This window comes from Amphibalanus amphitrite, unplaced genomic scaffold (assembly GCF_019059575.1).
Source record: "Amphibalanus amphitrite isolate SeventyFive unplaced genomic scaffold, NRLGWU_Aamphi_draft 000192F_arrow, whole genome shotgun sequence".
Classification (NCBI taxonomy): domain Eukaryota; kingdom Metazoa; phylum Arthropoda; class Thecostraca; order Balanomorpha; family Balanidae; genus Amphibalanus; species Amphibalanus amphitrite.
In genome coordinates, this window is record NW_024881687.1 from 792,663 (window position 1) to 811,251 (window position 18,589).

At 50.6% G+C, this 18,589-nt stretch overlaps 2 protein-coding genes across 2 annotated transcripts in view; both read left to right on the top strand.

The window, feature by feature from the left end:
- LOC122384530 (obscurin-like) overlaps positions 1-18,589 on the top strand; it is a gene marked incomplete at its 3' end in the record, with an annotated part of 49,506 nt that overhangs the window by 9,980 nt on the left and 20,937 nt on the right. Inside the window, exons 2-4 of the mRNA XM_043372068.1 lie at positions 3,564-3,652; positions 4,205-4,332; positions 4,684-4,794. Of these exons, the coding sequence (XP_043228003.1) occupies positions 3,583-3,652; positions 4,205-4,332; positions 4,684-4,794 (309 nt within the window). The remainder of the gene's footprint in view (positions 1-3,563; positions 3,653-4,204; positions 4,333-4,683; positions 4,795-18,589) is intronic.
- Positions 10,725-17,907, top strand: LOC122384527. The gene has a single exon (XM_043372065.1). It carries the CDS (start codon positions 11,617-11,619, stop codon positions 17,725-17,727), a length of 6,111 nt encoding a protein of 2,036 aa, XP_043228000.1. The 5' UTR covers positions 10,725-11,616; the 3' UTR covers positions 17,728-17,907.

Here is an 18,589-nt window from a genome sequence, read left to right on the forward strand (position 1 = left end):
AGCAGCGCCGGGGAGTAAACTGACTGCAGACCTGTCCAGACACAATAATGGGGGCGACGCACGCAGGTGTAAATATACAGACCCGACCGGGGCACGTGTCACGGGAGAGCAGCAAGGTGCAGTGCTGGTGAATGATCCGTCAGGCAGCGGCAATTTGACAGAAGAGCTACCGCTGCATAGGTATTGGTTTCCGGGCGAACAGCTGCGCAATATCTTTTTTTCTAATTTCTTTTCTTTTTCTTTTGCGTCCATGGACCAGAGTATCCGACGGTGCACTACTGCAAACTGAATAATGTTTTTAGATAACTCGCTGTAGGTACTCATTGTCGGCATCCTGTAATAACGCTTTTCCTTTTGATGTTGTTTTCCTTTACAAACAATGCCTCCTCGGTCCCTGCCGCGGAGAGCCGTTCCTCGGCCTGTGATCGCCGCGTTTGTCGACGTTGCGTCACAAAAAAGTCGGCACCGCGCCCGGAATAGTCGCTCTCCGGTGACGTAATCCGCTGCGTCCCCACTCTCCAACTGAAGGCTGAGGGAGAGCCCCAGTGTCAGCGCTTCGTGAACTTATACAAACACAGCTTACCTGCGATCCTTGGGGATGAGGGGGCAGGGCGACTGAGTGCAAGTAATTACGCATCGTAGGTATGTAGCTAAATGCCATGAACTTAATTCCTAAATGCGCGCTAGTTTAGTTCATAATTTGTTAAGTTACACAATATTTTGATCGGTTCATATCACTGTGAGGATAACAATTTTTTAGGATTCGCATTTCTGGCACATGTTTCTGTAATCAGCGTTCACGCATACCTACATAAGATGGCGCACTCTTACGATTAAATTTTACGACTGCCATAACATCCCGGTTTTCATAGTCAAATCGTTAAATTAAAAGGCAAGAAGGCGCTGAGAGAAAGGTCAAGAAAACTACACAATTAAACAGACAAAACATTTTTCTGCATCTTCCTGCGGGCGGCACCGACTGTCCGGTGGCGGCGCTCTCAGTTGGCACCGGCCAGCGGCCACCACGACAGTCGCCAGTCGCCAGTACTATTCGCTGGCCCTCGGCCCCGGTCTGGCAAATGCACCCCCCCCCCCCCTCCCTCCCCTCCCCCTGGCAGTTAGCTGAGCGCGGCGTCCGGCAGAGATACCTAGCCTCGCGGGCCAAGGACGGGCCGCCGTCGACGGCTGAGACCCGTCGCCGCCGACGCTGCCGCCGCCGTCGTCTGTGACGATGCGAGTGCCGGTCGCTGCCAACCCAAACCTAACCTCCGAGCCACGGTCACCAACTTGCCAGGGGGTATCGGTAGGGGGTCGTGTGACTCCAGCTAATAATGCCCATGTCACGAAGCTGGAGCTGGAGATCTGTAAATGGTGTACCGTGATTCGATTTCTGGAGGATCTGGCGTGGTGTTCATTTCATAATGAAGCGCTAAGAGGCGGATGAGTAACAGGCCGCTGGAACGGGGCCATGATCAGCTAGAGCGGCCCTGATCTTGATTCGATGCTGGTTTTGGCCGGGACTCCGGTGTGAATGACGTTTGGAATGACCCGAGAGGAGCGAGTGAACCCTGGCTATGAACAAAAGTAAAAACTCAAACTTGGAATAGTTACGTCTAAATGAAAAAAAAAAACAGTTGAAGATATTTGGACCAGGCCGCACATAAGTTCAGGGGTGTCAATTCGCAGCTGCTTTAACCGAATGCATCAATTGATGGGTTACCTACGGCGTTCGAGGACCGAGCGTGGCTGCTTTTAGGACCCATCCTTGTATGTTTATTGTTTTCTTAAAACACAGACCGTGTTTCTTCAAATGCCTATGGAGTCAGGAGATCGAGAGCGTTCTAGGTATAGAAAAAAAAAAAACACTAAACAACATTAGTGGCTTTGAGTATAACGTTTTCCTTCGTAAAATGTATCAATTATTTATGACTGAATGGACATCCAAACAATGTAAAGCGGAATACACCATTAGTAAGAAACATGTGCCTTTTAGTGGCCAACATAGCTGTTTTGCATGTAGACGAATGATTTAGACCGGTAGGAATTCGTGGAGTTCGTGCTACTGTAGGTACATTTAGTACCTATTGTTTGCATCACAAGCGCAACAGCAAATGGCAAAAGACTGATAAAGAGCTTTATTACAGTCCTGGTAACCGATTGCCATTACCCCCCCCCCCCTCTCTCCCATCCCAGCCACAGCTGTCGAAAGGTAAGGTGATGTTGTATCTATATTTGGAAGCAGATGCGGGGGAGGGGATAATTCTTGGAAAAGGGAAATAGCAAAAAAAGTGTGAAAAGAAATTTTCACCGAACAAAAAAATATGGACACCACATAAGAGGCTAAACGCCATAATGTTCTAACGATAGACACCTATTTCACATCAGAACTCCGATGCCTCCAGCCAACACCTTACCGCGTCCAAAAACATTCAGGTCCGTATCTCTTTAGAGGTGAGTTTCAATTCAATTGCGTGATCTCCGGAGAGCACTCTCAAGTCAAGGGAGGGACAGAGGGAGAGAGTGGAGAGAGGAGAGGAGAGGAGAGAGGAGTTGGCGCCACCACCGCAGCCGAGTTGGCGCGCCAAAAATGAGGTGACCATGCCAGCTGGGAGCGACCCGGCTGTATCCCGGTGGGCGTGCCGACTGTCTCCCACCGGCAACCGTCCGCCAGTCCACCGTCCACAGTCCACCATCTCACGTCCACATTGTGGACCCACAATCCATCGAACCCGTCCACCACCCAGCGTCCACTCCCACCACCCAACGTCCACCATCTCACGTCCACCATCCACTGCCCTCCGTCCAATGCGATCCACTTTCCACTGTCGGGCAGTTTGTTATCTAAAACCTCTAATTAGACCATGTGTGAAGAACAGAGGTTGATGTCCGGAAAGGTACTGGAAACGGCGAGTCAAAATTCGCGGCCGTTTCCAAGTTATCTGCGAAAAAGCAGATAACTTTGAGTCCTTTGCCCCCCGAACGGATAGCGGACTACATATGAAAAGTAGTTGGATATTTACAATATTCGTGCATATATGCACTGCTCAACATCCATAATTGGACGCTGGATATCTACTAACGTGCAGCGTCCAACGACCACCCTCCACAGTGGGCAACCGCCTACCGTCTTCATGCACAACCTGTTCAGTGTTCACCTTCCCTTCCCTCCACCGACCACTGCCAACCGCACCCTCGGGCGAGATAAGGGGAGGCTCTGTTGCAGAACAGCCCGGAGATTTGAGATCCGTGCAGATAGGACCGGAAACACGGCTCGCTGAACCAGTTACATGAGTTTTCCTCAGATCTTAAACGTTCAGGAGCATCTTGAGTGATGAATGCAGGATGTCTTATAGTTTCCATTTTCTGGGAAAGTGCACACATCCAACTGGTGCCAGCAGAAATACAGGAGCACGCTCAGGTTTAAAACCCGGTAAAATGTGTAATGAGTGAACCCTTGTGCTTACAACGGCTATAGAGCGTCGACTCCAAAATGCATAGCAGGCCAGATATGACGGCTGTGAAGCGATACGTGCCACTGACCGCTCCACGGTATCTCCCTGCAGGTCGGCGTCCGGTGGCGTCATGTCCGGGTCTCGACACTCCCAGTCGTCCTTCTCCTACAGTTCGTCTCGGTCTACGGCACGGTCAGCAGGTAGGTGGTCACGTGACTGAATGTGTTTCTCCTTCATTTCATCACGGACTATGGCGCGGTCAGCAGGTGTGTGGTCACGTGACTGAATGTGTTTCTCCTTCATTTCATCACGGACTATGGCGCGGTCAGCAGGAGTGTGGTCACGTGACTGCAGTGTTTCTCCTATGTACAGCTCATCACGGCGAAAGGCACTGTCCATGTGATTGAATATGAATATGTTTCCCAAATGTTGCAAGACGTAGGCATGGATAACAAATCTTGATGATGCTTTGGTGCAGCTTTGCTGATTGCCTTTGAAAGATATTAGATTGGGAGCCATTTTATTGTGTGATTAATCGCACCTCAAGATTTATCCATGACCACAGTGGTAGTTTCCATATACCGGTAAATGTATGATACAGCATAAATACACACAAAAAGAAACGAATGGAAGGATAGGTACATAGATCACTATATATACGATATATAGTGGTCTATGATAGGTAGGTCTGCAACGCAGTGTTTTACTTGTCGAATACAAACCGTGCGTCTAATTACCTATCTTTTCATCAGGTTTTCTCTCTGAGCTCAGTTCGGCTGTTAGCAGAAATGGCACCAAGGTTACGTCAGAGACCGTCCACCAATCAGAAGAGATGTCCGTGCACGAGGAGGTCTCTGAGATCAGCACCTCCTCAGCTACCGTAAGGGGATGATAGTGTTATATGTTAACGATTGTGCAATTTATCTCAGGCGACTTATCTCAAACTCAGGAAACTAACCAATAAACCTCAATCCACGGTAAATGTCAATTAAGACTATTTGCTGTTCTTTTCATTGTAACTACCATTCTGGTGCATTCAAATCTAGAGTAAACATCCAATAAAACCTTACTTAACAATAAACATTAAAACACAACTAAAGCATGAAGCATGGATAAATATTGTTTGCCGAGCGAGCAATGAACTTTCTCGTCCGTCTTGTCTCTGCGTTCGTGGCTATGCTTTCATCGTTTTTATTTCGCTCTAACCCCATCCTGCGCTGGCGGGACACAGGAGAAGCAGCAGAAGGAAGTGGAGCTGGTGCACAACATCGGGATGACGCTGCGGCAGATGAGGGCGCTGAAGAGGGAACAGAACCAGCAGACGACTGCCTCTTCACGACAGGTGGTGTCCTTAGGTTGCTGCTAGCGAATGAGCCTTTTCTATTAATCGTTTTTTTTTTTGTGTGTAAGTTGCGTCAAGTTCAGAGTTGCTTAACTGCCTAATGCCTTTAACCCGCACCAAAAGACGCCATTGATTGTGAAATGAGAACTTTTGATTGTCCCTACCCTACCTCATATTATCTTGAAATAGGGCACGTTGGAAAGACCTCACCAAGACGCATTAAATGCAATCCTGAATTTTTAATTTTAGGGTTACGTGACAAAGTAAAGGTCAGAATTGATAATGTTCATAGTTCGCAGCCTAGCGGAGGCATTGTCGATGACACCGGACCAAAAATAACACAAAATAAAATTGAAGCACCATAACCAAGTTGGTATTGGGATAAGAAATGTCGGTATACTATTCACATTTCTGAAGACTTGGGGAACGGCTCTATGTATAGTTGGGTGGCGCTTCCATGAAAAACTCTCCGACCAAGACGTTCCGACCACGGAACAAGTAGCGCCAGGGACGGAGAAGCGGCTTGCTTTCACAGCAGAGCTTCACCCACCTCGGCCAGATGTCTCTGTTAGCTCCTGACCGGTCCGTCACTAAAATAGACTCCCCGGAGCACTACCGAACGTCAGTACAGACACACGTAAAGACAGCGCGACAGTTTTCTCCAAGGATGCCTCATAGAGGCTCAAATGCGCTATGGCTTGTCTCCAATCAATATATTCATGCATAAATAGCCATACCCCTTCCTCTCAATTACACAGAAGTACGGTACCTCGGTCACTGTTATGGAACCCAACGCTGTTTGACAGTAACACCATCCTTTAGGTCGAGGAGCCTGGCCTCTGGCCGACCTCAGAAAAATGCGTGACGGTGTCAATGACGTCCATCCTAGACGGCCGGCATAGCTCAATCACGATCTAACACAATCAGGAAGCTGATTTCAAACCATGGAGTAAGTGCTACGGGGAGCATTCCGGTCATAGTCCCTGCCTCTAGATTCAGCCATACGGGCTCAATTCCTGGGCAATACACGTGGCATTGCCTGGCGGCTTGAAACAGCGTGAGAGTTCCGGTTAGCACTTAGTCCACGGATATGGTGCTTAATCCAAAACCAGCCAACCAACGGAGTAGGTAGGTACTGGACCGCTGACTAGCTCCTGTGACCAGAAGGAGTTGTTGTCCGACTATACGATTAACGATTTTTTCTGTATTTTTACATAACTCCCTTACCTACTCAGAAGGAGCAATAATAAACAAATGGCTACAGTTACACGCTTACATGCACAAAAATGACGACTCTGGTGACTCAGCCCATCGGCAGCCTGCCCGTCCATGCCAGACAGCCTGCCACAGTTACACGGATGATGCTGTTCCGCCTGTCTGAACAGGGCGGCTGTCGACTCGGTAGCTGGTGGAATCGTATCGATTGAGGACGAGAGCCGAAATGGCTTTAGCTGTCACTTGGTTTCCAGGTTATTTCCTGGACCCTCTCGTAGGGGTGAATATTGCGCGAAAGCCACTGATGTTCTTCCGATGGCCAATATGGCTGGTGCAGCGTCCCTGCGACCGGGTCGGACTCCGTCGGCAAGGCAGGAGTGACACTCAGTTCACAACGACGTCCATCGCATGTATTCTCAAATCCGAGGTATTGCCAGCCTCAATGAGGTCCTCCAAGCCACAGAATCGGCGATCGCACTGATAGGCAAGTTCCCATATCTGTGAGGTGAGAGAGCCTTGGAGGCCCCAGAATCTAGTGCGTGAGCCCAATACGGGGCACAACGCTGAAGACCAATGTCCTCACCCCCTCAATGAACTCCAGCTGATCACACAGTTTTTAGAGCTCATGACACAGGCGCACCTAGTAGCAGCCGCGTCATCCACAGGGTTGACTGGTCTGTCATGCTCGCGACGCTTGGAGAGTAAAGGTTGTCTTGAGGGTTGTCGCCGAAATAAATGACGGCTTAGGGCGGGTGGACGCACCGCATGGGGAGATCGCAAATATGACTGTGGCCAACCATCAGATGTGGCGCCTAGGTTTCTGCAGAGGCCGCCACAGGCGCCGCTCGCGTCGCTCTTGAAGTCCACAAAGAGACGGCCGCAGGTGACTCCGAGAGAGTGCTGCATCCGGGAGAGGTGGAGAGTCGCTGAAGTGTAGCCGATGAGTCGCAGATGAAGCTGACTATGGAACGATATACTGTCGTTTTCACAGAAGACAGTGCCATCAGCCACAATCCCCTGTCTGCCGCAAACGCCATGCAACGCCTGGTACCCTCCATTGCAGCCTACCCGACCGTAGAACGCCACTCTATATCTGACGACGTGCCCGCGACCGTGTCCCACCCACTGTGGTCACTCCTACCGATTTCTATGGAGCCAGTGGCCCCTATGCTGTTGCCTCACACTCTTCAACGGGCTCTGGCCGTTTCCTCGGTCACCAACGTCACCGCCGCCGCTGCCGCTGCCGTCACCGCCATGTAGTCGCCACGACCACGGCTCCATTTTGACCGGCGCCTGTAACAGACAGAAAAAGGAGACGTCAGATATTCATAACGTGGTCTCACTCCTATGCGATGAAACGGTGACCCATGTGTATCAAGGGTAGACGACTTTGTGGTAGATGGCATGTGTAGTTAATCAATAGCTCCCTACCGTAACACATAGAAAGCATCGTGCCTAACGAAGGATCAGTATCAGCACAATCGGTTCAGTCATTGTTAAGTTATTGTGAGCGGAAAATCTTTACATCTGCTGATTCTGTCACACAAAGCGAATTCACCCCCGTTCCCCCCCTTCATACACCCAAACACACATACACATCCTCCCTCACATGTGTTATCACGAGTGTCGGTCTGTCTCGTCAGTCATGGTCACGTTCATTTGCGTCTGTCGCAGTCACTGAGTTCAGTCACGGCCACGCCACTCGGCCGTTTTTGACACGGCCGGCGCCACTGTCAGTCAAACTGACGCTAATGACGATCGCGTCCCGATTTCCGTGACAGATGGGCGTCGGACGGACCGTGGTATGTTCGTAACGCATGAGCGCGCATCTCGATACAGTCCGCGGCAGTCATGATTGTAGTGAAGCGAGTCGTGCGGCGCAGCATCCTTTCAGGCGTAATACACCACTGCCATCTAGTGGCCGTGGTTGAAAGGAGCGCACGTTCAGCTGGGCATCGAAATGTGCGTTCTAGTTTTGCGACAACGATGGAGAGTCGACGGTTTTTTGATGACACGACTCCGATAGCTTCGACGATCTCTTTTCAAATCCATAACTTCGTCCAAAACTTCAGTACCTACTTCTTGTATGGGATGCTTATCTTGCCTGAACAATGCCTTGCTTACAGATAAATAAGTCCGTCCAAAACAAGGGAACGGCTTTGACTTGGATAAAACCTGCCTTAGAGCTAAGACACGGAGCCTATGATAGTGGTCCTTTAGCAGTGGCAGCGGCCCCAACGGATCACCACCAACTGACAGCTCGACACCACCGGAGTAGCCTCTCCCTAGGCACGCCAAGACCGACGACACCGCTCCCTGGGCACCACCGCGGGACTCGCGCTGTCACTATCTGGGCAGTGGGCACTACCATAGCCCACAGCACTGGTGAAACCACTTTTAGTTCTGACGCCTTGGCGCCATCGTGAGTTGCGACCAATACGGGCACCGGACAACTACTGCCTCTTTGTGAAATGTCGAGATGATGTTCGCCTGAATCAATTAGGCTCAGACCTATTCAAATAAAAGTAACGATCCAATACGAAATATACTGCACTAATCTACTGACTCATATAAACTCGTTAAGTTACTAGCGCTAGAAGTTAGATCGCTACTGACACTGCGACACCCACACAGCGATGGTGTCGTCTCGTGCTGCTTCCCGATCGTCCCGACCCCATCCGCATTCTATCTATAGTCACAGAGATGGAGAAACGTCACCTATCGTTCGCTAGGGAGGGAGAGGCGTCCACTGGGGAGGGCCAAACCACGCCGGCGGCACGACGCGCCGCGCGTGCCTCAAGAGTGACGTCATCAAATGACAGTAACGTCATTGTGGGCAAACTTTGCCGCCAGACAGATAAAGGGAAACAAAAAGTTAAGTAGGATGAACAAAAATAGGACCAAGGTGATGACTAATTGTGGCAGAATGATGCAATGCTTTAAAATGGAATAAAAAACGAAAAATATGCCGGGATCCAAACAAACACTCGTGCCAAATTAAATCTTCAGACCCTGTCAGATAAGCATTGGGCTAACCTGTAGATCCTGACAGGTTGGTAGAGTGTGTCAGGCTAGACATTCGGATTCGGGCCCTGCCTACTGCGCGCTGCGCGATCCCAGATAATTGTTTAGTTATCCGAGTTAAGTTCAGCTGCAGTGGTAAGTAGCACAAATTAAATAACCAATTGAAATTCAACCGATTCTTTATAGGTAGGTATATTGATTAAACGGACATTGGGCATATCGCCAATTGCTTTTCACAGGTATCACAGGCGATAACAACGTAGTGTAGTGCAAGGTAGTGCATATAAATATATACATACGCTAACTTGTAAATCACTTTATATAAAATTGGGAGCTACCTTCTTGAATCTTAGTCTCCTATGCTGTATGCAGGTATATTTACCTACCATATTTTCACTTATTATTTGCCGCTTATTATTTGCACACGCAGCTAGTTGATGGATTTCACATACCATAGCCGAAACGTTCCTCGCCTTTTTACAACACCATTCGACAGCTTCTGCGCTCTCTCCGGTTCTCTATCCCAGTCTGAATGCCAACCGTCTCCTACGGCGTCCATTTTCTGATAGATGACCACGCATCACCTGTCAACAGCCACCCTCGGCGCCACAAAATGGCGCCAGCGCGACAAAACCGGCGCGCGTTTGCCAATGCGCGCGCGCGCGAGCTCTCGGCTGTCCCAGTTCCGGTGTCCTTGAGAATTTGGGCGGCGCTGGGCGGCGGTCAGCAGCGCGGGCCGCGAGACGCTGAGCTCAGCTCGATTGGAGTGTCAGCTATGTGAGGCGCGGGCCGATACCGCCCGCCCGTCCACTGCTGCCCGCTACGACCAGCCCGCTGCTGGGGCTCCCGGGCTGTCGGTGGCAGTGAGGGCTAAGATAAGTTTCAGTGGATAGTTGTCCGCAGACAGAAACATTTTTCTTTTCTTACAATGTCGCAAACGTGAAAGCAATGTTTTATTGAAAAAAAGTTTGAACAGCCCGGTACAGCTGTAGGCTGCCATTCGCATCTAATGAAAGGTGGCAACTGCCGCTGCGATGGCATTCGAGATGCTCTCCAAAAAGCCTTTTCGAGTTGAACAAACCCAGGATTCGCTTTCTGATGCGCTTCTGAGCGATTTGAATAACTAAAAAACGGCAAGCTTCTTCCCTTAAAACGGCAAACGCCAAACATTTTTCAATTTAACGTGACGGATGCGTGACACATTTGTTGCGCCTCATGACAGAAAGCTGTCTCTAACTGCCAGCGTGTTTTACTCTCTAGCACCATGGACCGCCTCATCCCTTCCCAGGCCGTCAGCTTTGTAGCGACTCTGACACCGATCTGCCGTCCGAACAAATGGCTTTGAGTGGTAAAGACCTCAGCGCGCATAGCGTGCCGTCGAGACAGAGACATCCATTTGCCAAGCTGTCGTCATTGTCTACGGACCATCCACTCCGACCCAAGGTCATGGGGCGGAGGAGCAGAGAGAATCACCCAGAAAACGCGCAACAAATGCTGTCCACGATGCCAAATTAGTGAGTGGCGACGTACAAGTTTCCTTTTTCACATTCTGCTCATTCTCCGGCCCTCGGCCGGGGAGGGCTGTCGCCACCGCCCTCCTGATGACCACGCCCCTGACCTGTCTCGTGGCTATCCGGCCGGTATTTTGGCGGCGAGTTCACATCTCGACAGTCCCGCATCGTCCTCGACGGTGGTATCATCGGCGACAACGCTCGCTGGAGCGCTCAGTCCAACTCTCGTGTCGACTGAGAGACCTGCGACAAACTTTCTCAGTTTGCTAGACTCCTCGTCTCCTCGGAGTGGAGGAGGTGTGAGAGGGTGCTCGTGCGCGGAGGAGGGCGCACCGGGACGGTATTTTGGTCGATCTGACGGATTCCGCGGCGACGCGAGGTGTCACGCAGGAGAGACAGTCAGTCGCCCGGTGTCGAGCGGGGCTCGGAGAGCAGCGGACGCTGAGGAGGACGGATCGGTCCCGGAGGAGACACGGTGGTCTCTGGTGTCGACTGCGGTGGATTATTGACTAACTGGTGATTCGTGACTAGTGACTGGAAAATCGAGATTGCTGACTGGTGCTGCTGAGGCGAGAATATCTGAAATCGACTTGAGATACCACTGCACGCTTGTGGAACACTTACATCAGTGGCCCGCGGGGCACTACATCAACTACTGGTGGACTGGATCGGAATCAAGATCATTCAGAAACCAATCACTGGTGACGGACTGAGAACTTCAGTGCCCAGTGCAAAGTGTAACGAACTACGGAGAACAGTAACCAGGGACTGATCGGTGACGTACTCAGCTTCGTGAAACTGGCTAGCATTTTACGCATAGTATCAACAATGAAATTGAAATCCGTTTAATTCGAGGGTGGTTCAAGACCAATGTTTGGTCGCTTATTGTAGAGTGTAATTATGAGGATTATGTAAGCGAGATTTTAGGCTCGCTCAATGCTGGAAAACTTGTGCTGTTAGACACATATTTTCATGAGTCTAGTCTGTACGAATAGCCTTTCATTTGTGCACTCTGCTTTCGCGAAGTAACTCGACTGTTCTGTTATCAATCAAGCCAGGATAATCCTCCAAAATGGCTGTGTTCAGCTCAGGTTACTGCAAGGTCACTGGCCTGGCCAAAGGTCAGCCAGCGCCGTATTTCATCCCAATAATGCCGGTGCTCTCTCAAAACGAGCAGGCTCAGCTGTTCGGCTGCAGAATCACCATGGCTTCTCACATGGATCATAACTATGTGCCCATCATTGAGTTCGGTAAGGGTAAGGGTCTGAGTGTGCAGTCTTGCAAGATCACTGGGCACGTGGCTGAGAGCATATCGCGTCCCGTTCCACTACCCGAGGAGAACACAGAAACCAAACGGGTGCATCGCCATCGAAAAGAACTGAGATACATGGAACCCTTTCTCAGTCGTCTAGCAAATCCAGGAGAAAAAGCAGTAATGGAATCGTTGGTGGAAAAGATGAGTGGCGAAACACAACTAGATCCATCGCAATCCTTCGTCTACACTCTGCATGATCGGCGAACGGGTAAGGCGGGAATCGTGGTACCGCACACATACGAGGAGGCGATCAGAACCGGTACCATTGAGAGCATCATGTTGTCTGGTGACTCCAACAGTCTGGTAGTGCGCCTACACGACGGTCCCATGTGCACGATTCCTATGGATAAGATGAGTAAGCCCCAGATCGAGAGGATGGTGGAGGATGATATGTTGTTCGATGGACAGGGTCCCGACCGGGAGGTGATCGAGGCTCAGAGACGTGAGAAGGCCGCCAAAGAGCAGGAGAACAGAGACCAGATGGCGCTTTACCTGCATGAAATGGAGAAAAAGAGAGCTGACCGAGAGAAACGCAAGCAAGAGAAAATGAAGGAAATGATGATGAAGAAGATGGCCGAAAACGAAGAGGCAGAGCGGCGGCAGAGGGAGACGGACGAGGAAATAAAAAGGCAGTATGAAGAAGCAGCAAGGGTGAGGGCCGAAGCGGAGGCCGCAAAGGCTGCTGCGAGAGAGGCCAAACTGGCAGAGAGGGAGCGAAAGGACGCGGAAGCAAGAGCCAGACGAGCTGAGGAATTGGCGCGTGAAGCAGAAGAGAAGGCTCGCCAAGAAGAGGAGAGGATGAGGGCTGAAGAAGAAGCCAGGAGAGCAGAAGAGGAAGCAGCTGCTGCCGCACTGGCTAACGTTAACCCCGCTGATATGTCAGTTAATGAGCTCTTAGAACACATGAGAGAGCATGACGGAGACAAGGAACTACTCCAAGAAATGGAAGAGGCAGCAAATACAGGAATGTCATCTAAACAAATTGTCGAAATGATTTCGAAGACCGCGATGGAAGCAATTGAGGAGCAATTCGCTGAATCCGAGGAAGAAGATGAAGATGAAAATGAGGATACTGAGGACGAGGAAAGTGAATCATACGAGTTGAGCGATGATGAAGTTAAGCCCCCAGAAGATAAATCTAAGGAACCTCCGAGTAATGAATTGCCAACGACATCTGCTGAACCGATTCAAGAAGTCGTGAATGACCCTGAGCCAACGGTTGAACCACAGGAGCAGCCAATCCTTCCAGAATTGTCTGAAGAAGAAAAAGAACAATTGGAGGAGGAAAGACGACTAGCAGAAGAGCAAAAACGTCGTGAGGAAGAAGAGGCTGAACTGCTAAAGCAGCAAATGGAAGAGCTTCGTCAAGAAGAACTAGAAAGGAAAAGACTAGAAAGGGAGGCGAAACGTCTGGAGCGTCAGCGTAAAAGAGAAGAACAAGAAGCAAAAGAGGAAGAAAAGAGACTTGCAAAAGAGGCGCGAGAGCAGAAAAAGCAGGAAATGTACGAAAGGATGGCAGCAATACGAAAGGCAGACGCAGAAGAAGAAGCTGAACGAATGAAGAAACCGGAAAAGCGAGAGCCTCCGGTTATTGAAATAAAACGTGGAAGGCCGGCTACATCCGATGAGGCGCACGAGGATGCCAATACTAGTGAGGATGACCAGGACAAAGAAGAGATGGCAGAAGAAGAGGACGATGCAGAAGAGGAAGAACAGGAGGAGCTAACAGAAGCTGATGAGAAAATGACAGATCATGAGATGGAAGAGGAATGCTATGAAGATGAAGAGTCACTAGCAAAGACAGACCACGGGCATGGATACATGCGACCTGAACAGGAAGAGGTCAGTGAGGATGACAGCAGTGAAGGGATGGGAGATGTTAGCAGTGATGAACTTTCTGAAGATGAGTCTACGATAGTTTCCAACAAAGCGGCACCCGGTCCCCTTATGAAAACTGGCGTCAAGCAATATCAAGAATTGGCCTCGTCTAGCTGCTCCGAGTCTGAAAGTGAGAATGAAGTGCAAAATGAACTAGGTGAAGAGTCTGCCACTCAAAAACACGCGATCAGCAAGTCTACCATCGAAGTTGTTACGAACGGCGAAGAGGAGAGGCCCGTGGAGCAGGATGTCCAAAAAGCGGAAAGCACGACAAAGTTGGCTGCTGACGAAAATGTCTTGGAAAATCTAACAGACAAGAATGTGGAGGGTGAAGAAGAAGCACACCAAGCAGAACCTAACCGTCAGGAAGAACTTGAACGAAAACGCTTAGAAAGAGAGGCGAAACGTCTGGAGAGACAGCGTAAGCGAGAAGAACAGGAAGCTAAGGAAGAACAAAAACGTTTAGCTAAGGAGGCTCGTGAGCAAAAGAGAAATGAGACAAATGAGCGCATGGCAGCGCTCAGAAGAGCCGACGCGGAAGAGGAGGCTGAACGAATGAAAAAGCCGAACAAAGAAGTAACTGACGTTGAAAAGGAGAAACGAGGAAAAGAAGCGAAATCAAGTAAAGCAGTGCCAACAAAGGCCACCAAAGGTCAGAAAGAAAGTGAAATTACGAAATCAGGTGCCACAGGTACAGTCACTCCCGAAAGTAGTAGAAAAACGACGTCGCACAAGGCGATGTCCTCCGAAGACAATGGCGGCAGCAAGAGACGAGAAGCTAAGAAATCAGATGGTACAGAGACAACCGCCGCTCAAGGTGATAGAAGAACGATATCACACGATCCGATGTCCTCTAAGACAACTGAAGGCCACAAAGGTAGAGCGTCTAGTAAATCAAGTGACATCGCGACGCCAACTGATCAAAGAAGCAGAAGAAATAAAGAAACTGATGTTATAAAGGACGAGTCTGGAAGTTGCGAAGAGGTAACAGACTCAAATTCATCGAAAAAGACAAAGAAAACTAAAGAGGATGAGGAAGAAGAAGAGATTTCCATTCAGAAAGACCTAGAAACAAAACGCCAAGAAAGAGAAGCGAAAAGGCAAGAACGACAACGCAAGCGGCAACAACTGGCAGCAAAAGAAGACGAAAAGAAGTTGGCCAAAGAAGCTCGGCAACGAAAAATTAAAGAGAATAGTGAACGCATGGCGGCGCTACGAAAGGCGGACGCCGAAGAGGAGGCGAATAAAGTGAAACGAAGGCAGAATGGAGCACCGACAGCTTCTGAAGGTCGCAAGAAACGTCCGACGAAGCTGCAACTTCCTAACGATGGTGAGTCAGCCGAGTATGTGATCCAGACCGATGATGGTCGAACTGTGGTCAATGAGGAGGAATTGGACGAAACTAGCGTGATCGAGGGACGCATCTCCCCGGACTGCAAGACTGGGAAGTCCAAGCTCACTCCAGGACGCGTGCTGCGCACCGACAAGGGAATCGAGTTCGTCGCTGGAAGAATAATGAACACGAATGATGGAGAAGAGTTCGTGCCAGGAAAGGCAGTTGATCTACCAGCCGGTGCGAAATTTGTTCCTGGACAGACAGTGTCGACGAAACATGGGCCGCAGTTTGTGGCTGGGAAAACCGTAGGGGAGGGAGTTGATGTCCAGTTTGTGCCCGGCCACGTCGTGAACCTTGGTGGGAAAATAGGGGAGGTATTTGTGCCGGGTCAAGTGATGCACACAGATCAAGGTCTCAAATTCATACCCGGCTCGGTGTACAAAACAGCAGCTGGTCCCTTGTTCGTGCCAGGTAGGGTTATCGACGGCCAGTTCATGCCGGGTCAAATTGTCGAAACAGAAACAGGGCCACGATTTATAGCACCCGATGCTGATCCCGAACCTGAACAAGAGCTCATCACCTACGTTGTGCAAAGCTTCGACCTGGACCCGCTGGAGCTAGACCTTGTGCAGTATCAATACCACTCGCCTGAGCCGTCCCCGACGTTTGAGGGCCAAACGATTCGTGAATCGATCGACCTGCTGCAACTGGCCGCCAAGGGCCATCGTGCCAAAATGCTCCCGGCGCCGGTTGTGCGGCCGCCCCCGCCTCGATCAAAACGTCAGGTTTACGAGTCGGTCAGCGCCACCCTGCTCGACTGCATTGCCCGAGTGGCGAGAGCGTCGGTCGGCGGCCGGCCGCCGCCAAAGGAATGTCTTCGGCAGGAGGCCAAGCGCGTGCAGCGCGTGCTTGCCGATGATCTGAATAACCCGGTGCCACTATCGGATGTCACGGCCTTTCTGAAGCACTGTTTGGCACTGCCCAGTCCGTGTGACGAGGTCGCCCAGTGGACAGACGGTCTCTTTGGCTACAGCGAAGAGGGGGTGTTCCGGCCGCTGCAGCCTATGGTCAACAGGAAGCTCAGTCGCAAGGTCTCACTACAGAAGACGCTCACGGAGGTCGCGCGCCAGGTGCCTGTGGAACTGGATCGTGCGGTGACGCAGGATAATGTGCTCTCTGGTCTAGCGAATCTAACTAAAAAGGAGATGCCGCGCCGCACTCATGTGGATGACCAGCGTGAGCGATGGCAGGAGATGGTCAGTGCCATCATCCTCACCTCAGGAAAGGTGATCCTGAACGACGTCTTCAACTCAGTGGCGTACGGTGATGAGGACTTTGTGCGAGTGGTGCTGCAGGAGGTTCTCCCAACTGTCCCCGATCTGGTGTCTGACCCTGCGGCCGTGTCAGCCCTGGAGCGCAGCATCCACCGCTATGTAATGACCATCACTGAGCGGCGCCTGGACAGCGTGGTCACCGCCTGCCGCGACCCGACGCCGCTGCAGCGCGCCGGCCTCTCCCAACACGTCCTCCTGAATGAGGCGGTCGGCCTGGCGGGACTGGAGGGAGAGACAGCCGCCGGCCGTCTCCTGCGCCAGTGCGTGGCCTCCCCCGCACTGGCGCTGCTGCTGCCACTCCACTCCAACTGTGCGCAGCTGCTGAGGACCGTGCTGATGCTGCACACGCTGGCGGAACACGACGAGCGCCGCCAGAGCTACCTCCACGATCTGGCAAAGTACCCCAGCGTACTTCGCGAGAACCTGCAATGGGTGCGCTTCCTCTCCGGAGCCAAACTCGTCTCGGAACACGACCGTCCAAAACGTCGCCGGCTCCACAACGCTGCCTGCATCCCCGGAGAGGTGCTGCAGCTTCTGACGCGCGAACCGTCCGCTGGTCTGGAGGCTGCCATCCATGAGATCGTGGCTGACTCGGCTCGACACGTATACGCCATCGAGGAGGGACAGCCGCGTCCGCCAGTTGTCATACTGAAGCAGCACTTTGAGGGTATTATCCCTCGCGATCAGGCGCGCGATGTCATCAACGGTGGCGTGCAGTACCTGCTGGTGGACGAGACCGGTGTGCGAATGTTTCGAGTGGGTGAGGTGGAGCCGCACCGCGAGGAGAGACTCAGAAGGGCCTCGCAGTGGGCGCAGCGAGAGGTCACCGGTGATAATGTGCCATGCGGTGACATTACTAACGGAACAGCCGACATAGGCAACGGAGAGGAGACGCCAGCCCCCACCAAGACAAAGGTAAAGTCCAAATCTGATAAGGTGGAGGTTGAAGAGAAGGGAACAGCGTCGGGCGTCAAGGGTAAACCTCCGTTGGCAGGAAAAACGGTTAAAGGCTCTGGTGGGAGGGCGAGGAAAGTCGGACTAGGGTCGGGAGGTCCTCCTACTGAGGTGATAAAAGCTGATAATTCGACTAAAAAGCCGGAAGAACCTGAATCAGAAGCTGCTGACTCAAAAAGTATCAACACCAACGACGTAGTTGGTAAAGCTGACGAGACAAAAAATGAAGTGAGCTCTATAAAAGAAACAACAGATATCAGCCCAATTCTGCCCACTGATACAGATCCGGTAAATATGAAGTCAAAACAGCCACCAGCGAACCTCCCCGAGAAGGCTGATTTACCAACAAAAGTCGAAAGCGTATAGGGTGCACAATTGAACATGAATGCTAGAAACTGAGGATGCATGTTTTCATACGATTATTGCGTACTGTATATTCGTTATTTTGTTGAGATCTTAGATGCGAGACGCTTTTGTGTTTAATCGGTGTGTCTAAAACATAGATGAGTGCGGCTGTTGTTAAAATAGACGCGGAGACAGCACTGTTCCGAGTATTTTATAAATAGCTTGTCTAGTTAGTCGATGAAGGGCAGATTTTTGCGATGCTAATCGATTTAGAGCTGTACCAGTGGGATGGGCATCAGTGGCGATCGACCTCGATCGGGAATCGGCATTTCATGGTGAAACGGCAATCGGCGAGAAACCTTCGACACAGAATAAAAGAAGACGCATTAGTGAGTGGGTATCTAAACAAAGCATGATTTTAATCTGGTTTAGCCCTAGGTCATTAGATGCCCGTCTCGCACTCACACAACATAGTCAGCAATTATCGACGATGTTCACGTACCGTTGCCAAGTTGAGTCACCTCTAAAAGATAGGCCAGGTAGTTGCATGAAACTTGATATATAAATAACAAATACTTTAATTGCTTGAGCGTAGTTAAAATTTGTTTTGTACATGCAATCAAATATAATAGAAACTTTTAAGCATTATGTAAACCGCCAACTGCTACGAGGGTGACAAATACTACGAGGGTTATGCAATACGCGCTGTATACGATCGCAGCGGCCAAACCGGGACTTATCAAACTTATCAAATAATTAATTCAGAGTAGCTGGCGTCCAGACCTCGTTCACAGGTCATATGCATTGTTGCGCTGCGTATCAACGCCTCATGAATGTCTAATTTAATCTGGGAACTTGGTAACAGTGTAGCCGTTTCGCCCAC

What these genes read in the sequence shown, in the direction of transcription:
- LOC122384527 (XM_043372065.1), top strand. Translation starts at nt 11,617, where the DNA reads ATGGCTGTGTTCAGCTCAGGTTACTGCAAGGTCACTGGCCTGGCCAAA.